This window comes from Argentina silus (assembly GCF_951799395.1).
Source record: "Argentina silus genome assembly, chromosome: 10".
NCBI lineage: Eukaryota > Metazoa > Chordata > Actinopteri > Argentiniformes > Argentinidae > Argentina > Argentina silus.
In genome coordinates, this window is record NC_139664.1 from 940,740 (window position 1) to 953,438 (window position 12,699).

Sequence of the window (12,699 nt, forward strand, 5' to 3'; positions counted from 1 at the left end):
GACCGGTATATCAATCAGCAGGAGTCTGTCTGTTTCTGAGTTGAATGATGACCTGATTGGTTAATCCAGTAACTGTCATTCACTGGTAGTAGGCCAGGTCTAGACAGCAGAGTGAACCTGATTGGTTAATCCAGTGACTGTCACTCACTGGTAGTAGGGCAGGTCTCTGTCTGTGCGAGGCACGTCCTTGTCGATGATGCGTATGGCCTCTTGGAGCTCCTCCAGGTCAAAGGTCACACGTTCAAACAGAACCTGCATTTGACCAAAAGAACAAAGATTAACAGTAATGTCATGTTTTGCTGTATCGTGCCCTACTGAACAACACACTGCTCCTTTGGATTGTAGAGGCTGAAATACTCCCTATTCAAATCATATGTACCCACTGTAAACAGGCGAATGTTTACCTAACGCCTGTGTCCTGGTTTGCCATCTGTGGTGTTTTAGGGTATTTTATATACAAGGAAACACAGAGAGAGAGGGAGAGAGGGAGAGAGAGAGAGAGAGAGAGGGAGGGAGAGATAGAACAACAGAGACAGAGACAGAGGGAGAGAGACAGAGAGAGGTGTTTTACCTGAGCCTGTAGCTCCAGGAAGGACAGTCTGTGTCTGACATCATCACTCTGCTCCTGAGCTTGCTGCTGGGCTCTCTCCTGACGCTGGTCAAAATACCTCACTGCTGACACCAATTCAGCTGGAGAGAGAGAGAGAGAAAATCAAGGATGACGAGGGCTTACCAGAGAGTTATATGAGCATATGTAGAGTTGACATCTGGATCTGTGTGACTGTGTGACTGTGTGTGTGTGTGTGTGTGTGTGTGTGTGTGTGTGTGTGTGTTTGAGTGTGTATATGTCTGTGTGTCTGCGTCTGCGTCTGCATTTGTCTGTGTGTGTGTGTGTGTGTGAGTGTGTGTGTGTGTGTGTGTGTGTGTGTGTGTGTGTGTGTGTGTGTGTGTGTGTGTGTGTGTCCATCCGTCCGTCCGTCTCTGCGTCTATCTGTACCGTCAGTGCCGTTGAGACGCAGGCGGATGGCCGCAGGAAGTAGCTGCTGCCACTTTCTCTTCATGACGTGGTAGCGTACGGCCAGCTGCTTCTGCAGCAGGGGGCGTTCTAGAGAGGTAGAGCTGCAGGGGTACATCCCAAACAGGAACCTCCACACCTGGCCGCGCTCCGAGGGGGACACACCACCTGGACGGACACAGACACACAGACACACACAACACACACACATCATCAGCACATCTGGACCACCGGAACACACACATACACAGGTAGAATCACAACACTTGAACATGGCTGTCTGTCTGGGAAGCTGAGACTCTCTCTCCCAGAGCTGTGCAATCGTTCACTCCCCTGAAAGAGATGCAGGGAATGGACCGGTCTGAACCATGTCTGAACCATGTCTGAACCATGTCTAAACCATGTCTAAACCATGTCTGAACCATGTCTGAACCATGTCTGAACCATGTCTGAACCATGCTCACACCAAGTCAATGTGTTTCAGTCCAGCAGAGGAAGTGAGATCACACATGGCTTCAGTGTGGGACGACAGGGAACTGAAACTCAACAAGTTCCATCAACCAATGATAGGAAAGGTCTGGACTGCTGGGAACAACACAGTGATAACTTCATTCATAGTACAGGGTTGTAATAACAAGTAATAAGTACTGTAATAACCCTAACCCTAACCCTGTGTGGAAGAGGCCTATCTGGTTCTGGGTAGAACCATGTCTTCCTCTAGACTGTGTCTAACTGACTTATCCTTGAACAAACTTTGAAAACCAGAGCATGTGAGTGATGTGAAATTGTTGTTCTTACGCAAAAAAAAGCCCTAATCCCCCCCCCCACACACACACACCTCTACACACACACACACACACACACACACACACACACACAGACACACAGACACACACACACACAATGGTGAACTTTGCCCCTCTCCTTACCGATCTGACAAGCTTCATTATTTAATGATTTACACCATAGCCTCCCCAGACCACAGCTAATGTTATCATGACATGGAAGGAGAGAGAGAGAGAGAGAGAGAGAGAGAGAGAGAGAGAGAGAGAGAGAGAGAGAGAGAGAGAGAGAGAGAGAGAGAGAGAGAGAGAGAGAGAGAGAGAGAGAGAGAGAGGTAGAGAGAGAGAGAGAGAACTTATGCATTCCTTATCATGCCTGTCAGATTCCCAGTGATGTGTTCCCCCTATAGCCCCTCAGTGAGAGCAGCCATCTTTACCAGCCTCCCCTGGTGCAGTAGGCCTATGGCTACTGCCCCATTCAAAGCATTACAATGAGCCCATCCTCCGATTTCTGCCTCCACCAGCCTCCCCTCTACTGCATGTTGCTAATACTACTACCATGCAGTTCCATACACCCTCTATACCTAGCATGTAGCTAACCTACCACCCCATAACCTCTACTTAGCGTGAAGCTAACATACCATACCTTAACATCTACTAGCATGTAGCTAACCTAACTGTGAACCCTCTCTCCCTCGCTGCTGAGAACCCTCCCTCTCTCTCTACTGTGAACCCACCCTCTCCCTCTCCCTCTCTCTCCTGTGAACCCACCCTCTCTCCCTCTCTCTCTCCTGTGAACCCACCCTCTCTCTCTCCTGTGAACCCACCCTCTCTCTCTCCTGTGAACCCACCCTCTCCCTCTCTCTCCTGTGAACCCACCCTCTCTCCCTCTCTCTCTCCTGTGAACCCACCCTCTCTCCCTCTCTCTCTCCTGTGAACCCACCCTCTCTCTCTCCTGTGAACCCACCCTCTCCCTCTCTCTCCTGTGAACCCACCCTCTCTCTCTCTCTCCTGTGAACCCACCCTCTCTCTCTCTCTCCTGTGAACCCACCCTCTCCCTCTCTCTCTACTGTGAACCCTCTATCTCATGATGAACCCTCTGGCATATCCCAGCCCTCGTGATGTATTTCCCCCCTCTCTCTGCTGCTGCTGTGAACCCTCTGGCAGAGAACATCCTGGCCCGGCCCACTGTGCAGCTGGTCTCACTGGAGCACCATTGTCTGTTCAGAACAGTCATGTTGACACTCTCTGCTTGAGGGGGTCTTTAGCAAGGTTAGATATGGGACCGCCGTGAATGGTTTGACTGTAGTTACCCTGTGGCATAGTCATTTGACTACCTCTTGACTTGTGGTTATGATGGAGCAGTAGCCCAGGGCATGGTCTTGGCCTGATACGGCTTCCCACTGCTGTGGAAACAAACACTAGTCTCCATACAACTAAGAGACGTCAGTGGTCGCCTTAACGCACGATTCTACGTTTTTCACGCAGAAAAAATAAACAAATTAAAACAAAGATGTATTGACCATGACATTAAATTTTAAGTTCAAGCTGTTTATATTTAAATAGGCTCGCTGTGATTATCCGAAACTTCTCATGTATGCTCAAATCCTCCACTCTTTTCTCTCTCTCTCTCTCTCTCCTTCAGCGTGTTACTGCACACTTATTTCAACTGGAGTATACTAAACATGTTTCTGCGATGCGAATTGCCGCGAACCGCGGGAAACAAAGTGTGTCTCTAGCTAATGCGACTCCGGACCTGCCCTGTCCGGGTTAGATGATGGCTGCATTCTGAATGGAATGCTATGGTACGGCTATCTCAGATAATAAAGCAACAAAACCAATGCACATCAGCTATCTCCATCAATCAAAATGACAAAAAAAAGCTATCAAATATCAAAAAAGGAAAATGAACTACTCTTTTCTATTTCTCCAACCTTAAACCTTTAGAGAGGAAATGACCCTTAGTGGCGAACATAGTCGGGATTGTCGTTATCACATAACATAAGAGGAGGATAATATGTGTGATCTATCAAAGCCATTCTGGATAAATAAAGTTATGTTGTTGAACTGAACGGAAGAATTTACCGTTTTTGAAGATGTACATGCGCAGCCTGGACTCGTCCACTCTCCCCTCCGCGTCCATCACGCCCGGTAAACGCAGAGGTGCCGTGTACGGTGCAGGTGTAGCCTCCAACGCGGCTCGGTGCTGACCGACGAGCTCCACGGTGCAGCTCCTATCCGTGATCCCGTTCTTTCCCTTTGATTGACGAGTCCCGTTACAGTCACGCAGTCCACGGTCAGCACCGTCACAACCGGGGGCATCACGCGCAGGTAACGGTGAGGGCGACGGTATCCCGTTGTCGTGCACTAATGTGTCCATCACGTCCCCTAATGACACGGAGTGTGTACAAACAACCAAGACACGAACATCCCTTTACCCCTCTTATAAATGTATAGCTTATTGACGATCCGCTACAATCATTGAGTAAGATAGTTGCGTTTTTTTATTTTATTGTATTATTCCTATCATCTGTCCAGCTTTGATGCGCTCTCTTAAACGTCCCCAAACTTGTTTTCGTCAGCGGTCTCAAGTCATTTTTTCAGTTCAGGAATTCGTGTTGTCAGAATGTCCTCCTGCTTTGCTCTGCCCACTCTAAACCTCCCGATCGACCTCCTTCCTGCGAGTCATGTGACTAACCTTGCTGTTTGGAGTGGCCTACATTCTGGTTTTCATCTCTGGTTCAAAGCCTAAACTTTGGCTGCCTCGGAGAGCATTTCTACACCACCTAGTGGTTTTGTTGTTCATACGGCAACAGTTGTCATATTCCCCCACATGATCAACAAATCTAAGCTATCTATTTAGCTATGAACACGTTTCTATTTTTGCCTAGAAATCAGTTTTTCTGATTCCAGGACTAATGTTGGACTGGTAAAAAAAAAAAAAAAAAAAAAAGGTTATGGGCTTTGGTTAAGGTTAGGGCGGAGGAGGTGTGATCTAGTGGTTATCACAACGTTGATGTAAGGGTGCTGACTGAATGTCCATTTCCCAGTACCACTGTCAGGTGACTCGAATGACTTCTGGCCAAGTAAGTAGTGGTTTGTGGAAAGAAGTGGAAAGAATGTAGGTGTGTGTGTGTGTGTGTATGTGTGTGTGTGTGTGTGTGTGTGTGTGTGTGTGTGTGTGTGTGTGTGTGTGTGTGTGTGTGTGTGTGTGTGTGTGTGTGCGCGCCATGTAAGCTAACAGACAGATGTGTTAAACCAGAAGGCCTGGTGCTCCATTTGATAATAAGAAACACTAAACTCCATTATTACACAAATTAAAACCAGTCACACAAACCAAGTATAATGTAGCAGCACGTTAATACAACAGTTTTACTTCTAATTACGGCATTACTATACTATATAGGCACAGGCAACGTAATGTAATTGTCTTAAATGTAGCTTTCAAAATAAGAGAGGGTAACTCTCTACTCTACTAGGGAGGCTTGTCAAGTGTCAAACAGTCAGTTTCAGTCTTTTGACACATTTTCTATTATGATGCAAAAAAGGCCATCAACTTCCTTCTTTCATTCTTTTACCATTATGAAGAAACAGGAAACCTCCACCCTAGAACCTGACACTGTCCTGGGTAAACGTGTCTGTCTGTTGTCATTGGCTGGGGGAGCCTCTGCTAGGGTCACTACTGGCCGTGCCTGACGACCTTCAGCATCCTGGTTGGCTGTCTCCCTCCACCTCACTGTGAGTAGAACATCTCAGTATGGTTATTGTTGTTATTGTCTCTTGTATTGAGAGATGTTATATCAATGAGACCAAGAAACAGTCTCTGGTGGGTATGTGTCTCTGGTGGGTATGTGTCTCTGGTGGGTATGTGTCTCTGGTGGGTATGTGTCTCTGGTGGGTATGTGTCTCTGGTGGGTATGTGTCTCTGGTGGGTATGTGTCTCTGGTGGGTATGTGTCTCTGGTGGGTATGTGTCTCTGGTGGGTATGTGTCTCTGGTGGGTATGTGGGTCAGTCTCATTTTCATGATTATACTGTAAAGGGTCAGTTGACATTCCATTCTCTCTATTGGACCAGATGAAACGTCTGACAGTGGTGATTGAGATGATGCTCATCCTGTCCCAGACCTCTGGAGCATCTGGTATGGATCAGTCAATCAATCAGTTAATCAGTCGTGTTGTATTCATAGAGTACTTTTATTTGATTTGTATGTATGTGTTATTTTGTTGGCATGATTTATATTGTCACAAAGTGCGTAACAAGTGACCAGGAACTAAGACCTCAAAAGCACAGTGAAAAACTTTCATGTTAGTGTTTTGTTGTGTTTGTTTAATATACATGCAGCAGACTAACTACACACATGCAAACTAACTACACTGGACCACCCCAGGCCATGGTACTGGACCACCCCAGGCCATGGTACTGGACCACCCCAGGCCATGGTACTGGACCACCCCAGGCCATGGTACTGGACCACCCCAGGCCGTGCTCTGAATGACTTTGACTTTTGTGTATTTCATTTGGACTCAGGTCAAGAATGGGTGGCCAATGTCCCTAGAGTGATCAACACAGCTCCATCAAAGAACGTGACCATCCCATGCGATGTGACCCACCCCGCTGCACCCCCCCAATCTGTCAAGGTCTTCTGGTTGACCCCTCGCCCGGGGATGAAACTGAAGGCCGACAGAAAGGCGAACTTCATCTATCACCCAAACGCCAGCTACGTGTTGGAGAACATCAGGGGCAGGACCGATCTGATCGGGGATATACTTAAAAGAAACTGCTCTCTCCTGATCAGAGGGATCAAGAAGGGGGATGAGGGACCTTTCTACCTGAGATTGGAAATAACGGGGAAAGACAACTACAGTTTTGTAAACCAAGCAGTCACCATCAATATATCTGGTGAGGGTTGATTGGTTGATTGGTTGGTTGAATGGTTGATTGGTTGATTGGTTGAATGGTTGAATGGTTGATTGGTTGATTGGTTGATTGGTTGATTGGTTGAATGGTTGAATGGTTGAATGGTTGATTGGTTGACTGGTTGATTGGTTGATTGGTTGAATGGTTGAATGGTTGATTGATTGGTTGAATTTATTTGACATTAAAAATAGTGTGTATTAAAAACACACTTGCATCCAAATGTAGGATTACCCTTAACTTTATTATACAGTACATTTAGTGTTTAGTGATGTACAAAGAAGGATGAGAGGAAGAAAGGAATGGAGGGTGGAAGGAAGGAAGGAAGGAAGGAAGGAAGGAAGGAAGGAAGGAAGGAAGGAAGGAAGGAAGGAAGGATGCATTTCTAAAGTGTTTGAACGCGGGCCAATAATCTCTATGTTCTCTCCCAGGTTCGCTTACGTACATCACAAATCCAGGTGAGAACTCATACATACATACATACATACATACATACATACATACATACATACATACACACACATACATACATACATACATACATACATACATACATACATACATACATACATTTCATTTCATTTTACATTTATGGCATTTAGCAGACGCCTTTATCCAAAGCGACTTACAACAAATACGTTTGTTTAAGTAATTGAATCATCTATCCAACAGTCATCATAAGACAAAGTAATCAATGCTCACACCAGGGGCCATAGGCAGTCGTGATGCCAGAAGGCATATATATATATATACAGTACCAGTCAAAAGTTTGGACACACCTTATGATTCAATGGTTTTTCTTTATTTTTGTTATTTTCTACATTGTAGATTAATATTGAAGACATCAAAACTATGAAGGAACACATATGGAATTATGTAGTAAACAAAAGTGTTAAACAAACCAGAATATGTTTTATATTTTAGATTCTTCAAAGTAGCCACCTTCTGCTTTGATGACAGCTTTGCACACTCTTGGCAAGGTGTGTCCAAACTTTTGACTGGTACTGTATATATATATATTTTTTTTTATTTTTATTTTTTATTATTATTTATTAACAGGAGAGAACTTTTACAGAGGGAAGTGGGGGTGAGGAGGACTCAAGGGTTGGGGTTAGGGTTAGTACAGGGAGGGTAGTGGGGGTGAAGAGGTCTTAGGAAGGACTGTTAAGATGTAGCCTGAAGAGATGGGTCTTTAATCTATGGTGGAAGATCGGTAGTGACTCTGCAGTCCTGACAGCAGTGGGGGGAGGCTCATTCCACCAGCGGGGCGCCAGGAGAGTGAAAAGCCGTGACCGAGTGGCGCGGCCGCTGCATCCACGTAGAGGTGGCGGTGCTCCCAGGAAGGAAGCATTTCTAAAGTGTTTGGAAGCATTTCTAAAGTGTTTGGCCAATAATCTCTATGTTCTCTCCCAGGTTCGCTTGTTCCTACGCTTGTTCCTACGCTTGTTCCTACGCTTGTTCCTACCATAACGCCAGGTGAGATCTCACACATGTACACAGACACAAGAGTCAGGAGTGATGATCTAGGATTAGGTCCCATAATTATTATTATTAATATAATAATACTACTACTACTACTACTACTACTACTACTACTATTACTACTCCTCCTACTACTACTACTACTACTACTACTACTACTACTACTGTACGACTACTACTACTACTACTACTACTACTACTACTACTACTACTACTACTCCTACTACCACTACTACTACTACTACTACTACTACTACTACTACTACTACTACTACTACTACTACTCCTACTCCTACTACCACTACTACTACTACTGTACTACTACTACTACTACTACTACTACTACTACTACTACTACTACTACCACTACTACTACTACTGTACTACTACTACTACTACTACTACTACTACTACTACTGTACTACTACTACTACTACTACTACTACTACTGTACGACTACTACTACTACTACTACTACTACTACTACTGTACTACTACTACTGTACTACTACTACTACTACTACTACTCCTACTACCACTACTACTACTACTACTACTACTACTACTACTACTACTGTACGACTACTACTACTACTACTACTACTACTACTACTACTACTATTACTACTACTACTACTACTACTACTACTACTACTACTACTCCTACTACTACTACCACTACTACTACTACTACTACTACTACTACTACTACTACTACTACTACCACTACTACTACTACTGTACTACTACCACTACTACTACTACTACTACTACTACTACCACTACTACTACTACTGTACTACTACTACTACTACTACTACTACTACTACTGTACTACTACTACTACTATTACTACTACTACTACTACTACTACTACTACTACTACTACTGTACTACTACTACTACTACTACTGTACTACTACTACTACTATTACTACTACTACTACTACTACTACTACTACTACTACTACTACTACTGTACTACTACTACTACTACTACTACTACTACTACTACTGTACTACTACTACTACTACTACTACTACTACTGTACTACTACTACTACTACTACTACTACTACTGTACTACTACTACTACTACTACTACTACTACTGTACTACTACTACTACTACTACTACTACTACTACTACTACTACTACTGTACTACTCCTACTACTACTGTACTACTACTACTACTACTACTACTACTACTGTAGTAGTACTACTACTACTACTACTACTACTACTAATAATAATAATAATAATAATAATAATAATAATAGCTTTCCTCCGTAGTATACAGTATAGTTCAGTTTGGGAGAGGGTAGGTTGAAAAACAAAAGCACTTGAATGGGAAATAAAAAATTCATCAAGCTAATCCAATTTTAAAAGGTCTAATTATAGTTATATAATTAAATAACTAAATATAGATATATATATATATAATTATAGGCTACACTTTGTCTTGAGTCCTTATGTGATGAGCAGGGTTTGAACCCAAGCCTCCCACATGGAAGACCCAAGTGCCTATCATTATGCCAAGCGGACAACCTCAAGGTCTGAAGGCAACACTTGAGATTACAAGTCTCAGGCAGGGCTACCTCATCACGCGAGTGTGATTCCAAACCACCTCCACTACACTCTGTTTATAACTCACAGGGCTCGAGCGTCCAAGTTCACCATCATCAACTGCGTACATCGCTGTGCCAGTGTCAGTGGCTGTCGTTCTGCTAGTCGCTGGACTGGGAATTACTTTCTTCTTTCTAAACAGGAAAAAGTAAGTCTTCATAAGGATGTCCACCAGGGGAGGCTGGTGGAGGTGGAAATTGGAGGACGGGCTCATTGTAATGCATGGAATGGAATGAGGAATGGTATCAAACATGTGTTCCATTCCGTGCGTTACAATGAGCCCGCCCTCCGATTTCTGCCTCCACCAACCCTGACGTTCATACATTTGTTTTATACAGAAATGTATTCATACATGTTGATTGATTGTCTGTGTGTCTTGTCTCCAATCCAATGTTCAAACAAGTATTCACACAAATGGCTTCTTTATTTACGTAAATAAGTGAACTTCAACTCAAACTTCAACATGAACACAGTTGTGACTGAGGGAAATTGTGTTTAAAATAGAACAGTTTCTTCACATAGTTGAAGAGAGAGAGAGTGGGCAGATCAGTCCCCACAAGAGGAGGCCTCTCTTGTCTCTCTCAGCGCTGCCCTGCAGTTTCCAATCCCCTGTAATAACATTCTGAATTGATTTCATAGGTCAAGATCTGTTACCAGGCAGGAGTCTGGGTATTATGCAAATTTCACCATGGCAACTCCTACCAAACCTGAGAAGTATGTTTGAATAAAAAAATGTTTTGATAGATACACCTTTAACAACACGGTTAGAAATTACTGCAAATATGGATACAAGATATATAAGATATATTTTAGATATAAATAGCTTAATTGTTTTTAATTCATCTAGATGTTTAAGTATTATTGTATAATGTTGTTTATTGTTTATATCATTATTTGATTAGTCTGTTTTAATTTGATATTTTTATTTCAATGACTGATGACTGATTCTCAATGATATTCATTATTTAAATGTTGCTTTCTTTCTGTTTGGAATTTCACTTATGCTGGTGTATTTCTATGATATCTTGTTCTGTCTAGTAGCACTTTGTAACCTTGTTTAGAAAAGTGCTATACAAATAAAGTATTATGGTAAGTTTTACTTGCGATGACTGTGATGTATAGTTGATTCACTTACTTTAGACAAATGCACTTATCTCTGCACAATCTCTCTGGAGAAGGGCATCTGCTAAATGACTAAAATGTTTAAAAAAAAGAAGAAAATAAAGGCACACTCATTGTTCAAATCCTTTCTGTGGGTAAAATGATACAAGTATGACTTCCCTCTGCCTGTCTCCTCAGAGCTGAACCCACAGAGAAGGAAGACAAGCCCCAGGTTCCCCCTCCCAAGGCTATCAACGAGCCTGTCTATGGAAACGTCCAGGATGTTCAGGTAACTGTCCAGGGGAGGCTGGTGGTGGTAGAAATTGGAGGACGGGCTCATTGTAATGCATGGAATGGCGTCATTCTGTTCCATGCATTAGGATAACTACATTTTGGACCAAATGGTCCAATGGGCCCTCTCCTCTAACCCCCCCCCCCCTCTCCTCCAACCCCCCCCCCCCTCTCCTCCAACCCCCCCTCTCCTCTAACCCCCCCCCTCTCCTTCAACACAGGATCAAAGTGACCAGACGGACAGTTTGGATCAGACGGACGGCATCTACGCCAATGTAGATTACACCAAACCACAATGAGGCTTCACCTGTGACATCAGCACTGCTGAAGACCACCTGCCTGCAGAATGCTATTACAGTGTGCGCGCGCGCGTGTGCGTGTGTGCGTGTGTGTGTGTATGTGAGTGTGTACATGTAAGCATGTGCATGTGTGTGTTTGTTCTCTTCACACTCTTGTCAAAAGGCGTTTAACACGGCGACAAACATCCCCTCCCACATCCTGTCCCTTCACCAAACCTCCCACTCCAGAGTGATAGTTACAGGGCTGTGTGTGAGGTGGGGGGGGGGGACGGGGGGAGTTATCTCCAGAGTGATAGTTACAGGGCTGTGTGTGAGGTGGGGGGGGTGGACGGGGGGAGTTATCTCCAGAGTGATAGTTACAGGGCTGTGTGTGAGGTGGGGGACGGGGGACGGGGGACGGGGGGGAGTTATCTCCAGAGTGATAGTTACAGGGCTGTGTGTGAGGTGGGGGCGGGGGGGGGGGGGTGGGGGTGGGGGAGTTATCTCCAGAGTGATAGTTACAGGGCTGTGTGTGAGGTGGGGGGGGGGGACGGGGGGAGTTATCTCCAGAGTGATAGTTACAGGGCTGTGTGGGGGGACGGGGGACGGGGGACGGGGGACGGGGGGGAGTTATCTCCAGAGTGATAGTTACAGGGCTGTGTGTGAGGTGGGGGCGGGGGGGGGGGTGGGGGTGGGGGAGTTATCTCCAGAGTGATAGTTACAGGGCTGTGTGTGAGGTGGGGGGGGGGGACGGGGGGAGTTATCTCCAGAGTGATAGTTACAGGGCTGTGTGTGAGGTGGGGGACGGGGGACGGGGGACGGGGTGGAGTTATCTCCAGAGTGATAGTTACAGGGCTGTGTGTGAGGTGGGGGCGGGGGGGGGTGGGGGGGGGTGGGGGTGGGGGAGTTATCTCCAGAGTGATAGTTACAGGGCTGTGTGTGAGGTGGGGGTGGGGGGGGGGGGAGTTATCTCCAGAGTGATAGTTACAGGGCTGTGTGTGAGGTGGGGGTGGGGGGGGGGGAGGGGTGGGGGGGGGGGAGTTATCTCCAGAGTGATAGTTACAGGGCTGTGTGTGAGGTGGGGGCGGGGGGGGGGGGTGGGGGGGGGGGGGAGTTATCTCTTCTTTAACTAGGTTAAAGGTTAACTACATTATTGGTTACCAATAATGATGTCCTGTTTAGTAACACTATGTAACCTTTATTAGAAA

At 45.1% G+C, this 12,699-nt stretch overlaps 1 protein-coding gene across 3 annotated transcripts in view; it reads right to left on the reverse strand.

Moving 5' to 3' along the window:
- Positions 1-4,419, reverse strand: part of LOC310810827 (uncharacterized protein) — a 9,225-nt gene extending 4,806 nt beyond the window's left edge. For all 3 annotated transcript variants that reach the window (XR_014554448.1, XM_083678682.1, XM_083678681.1), the window contains exons 1-4: positions 3,883-4,419; positions 998-1,183; positions 572-690; positions 149-252 (exon numbers count right to left, since the gene is read on the reverse strand). Coding sequence is in view for 2 of the 3 variants with exons in the window: in XM_083678682.1 (XP_083534808.1) it covers positions 149-252; positions 572-690; positions 998-1,183; positions 3,883-4,177 (704 nt within the window). In the remaining variant the exon portion in view is untranslated. The remainder of the gene's footprint in view (positions 1-148; positions 253-571; positions 691-997; positions 1,184-3,882) is intronic.
- Positions 4,420-12,699: the final 8,280 nt, after the last annotated feature.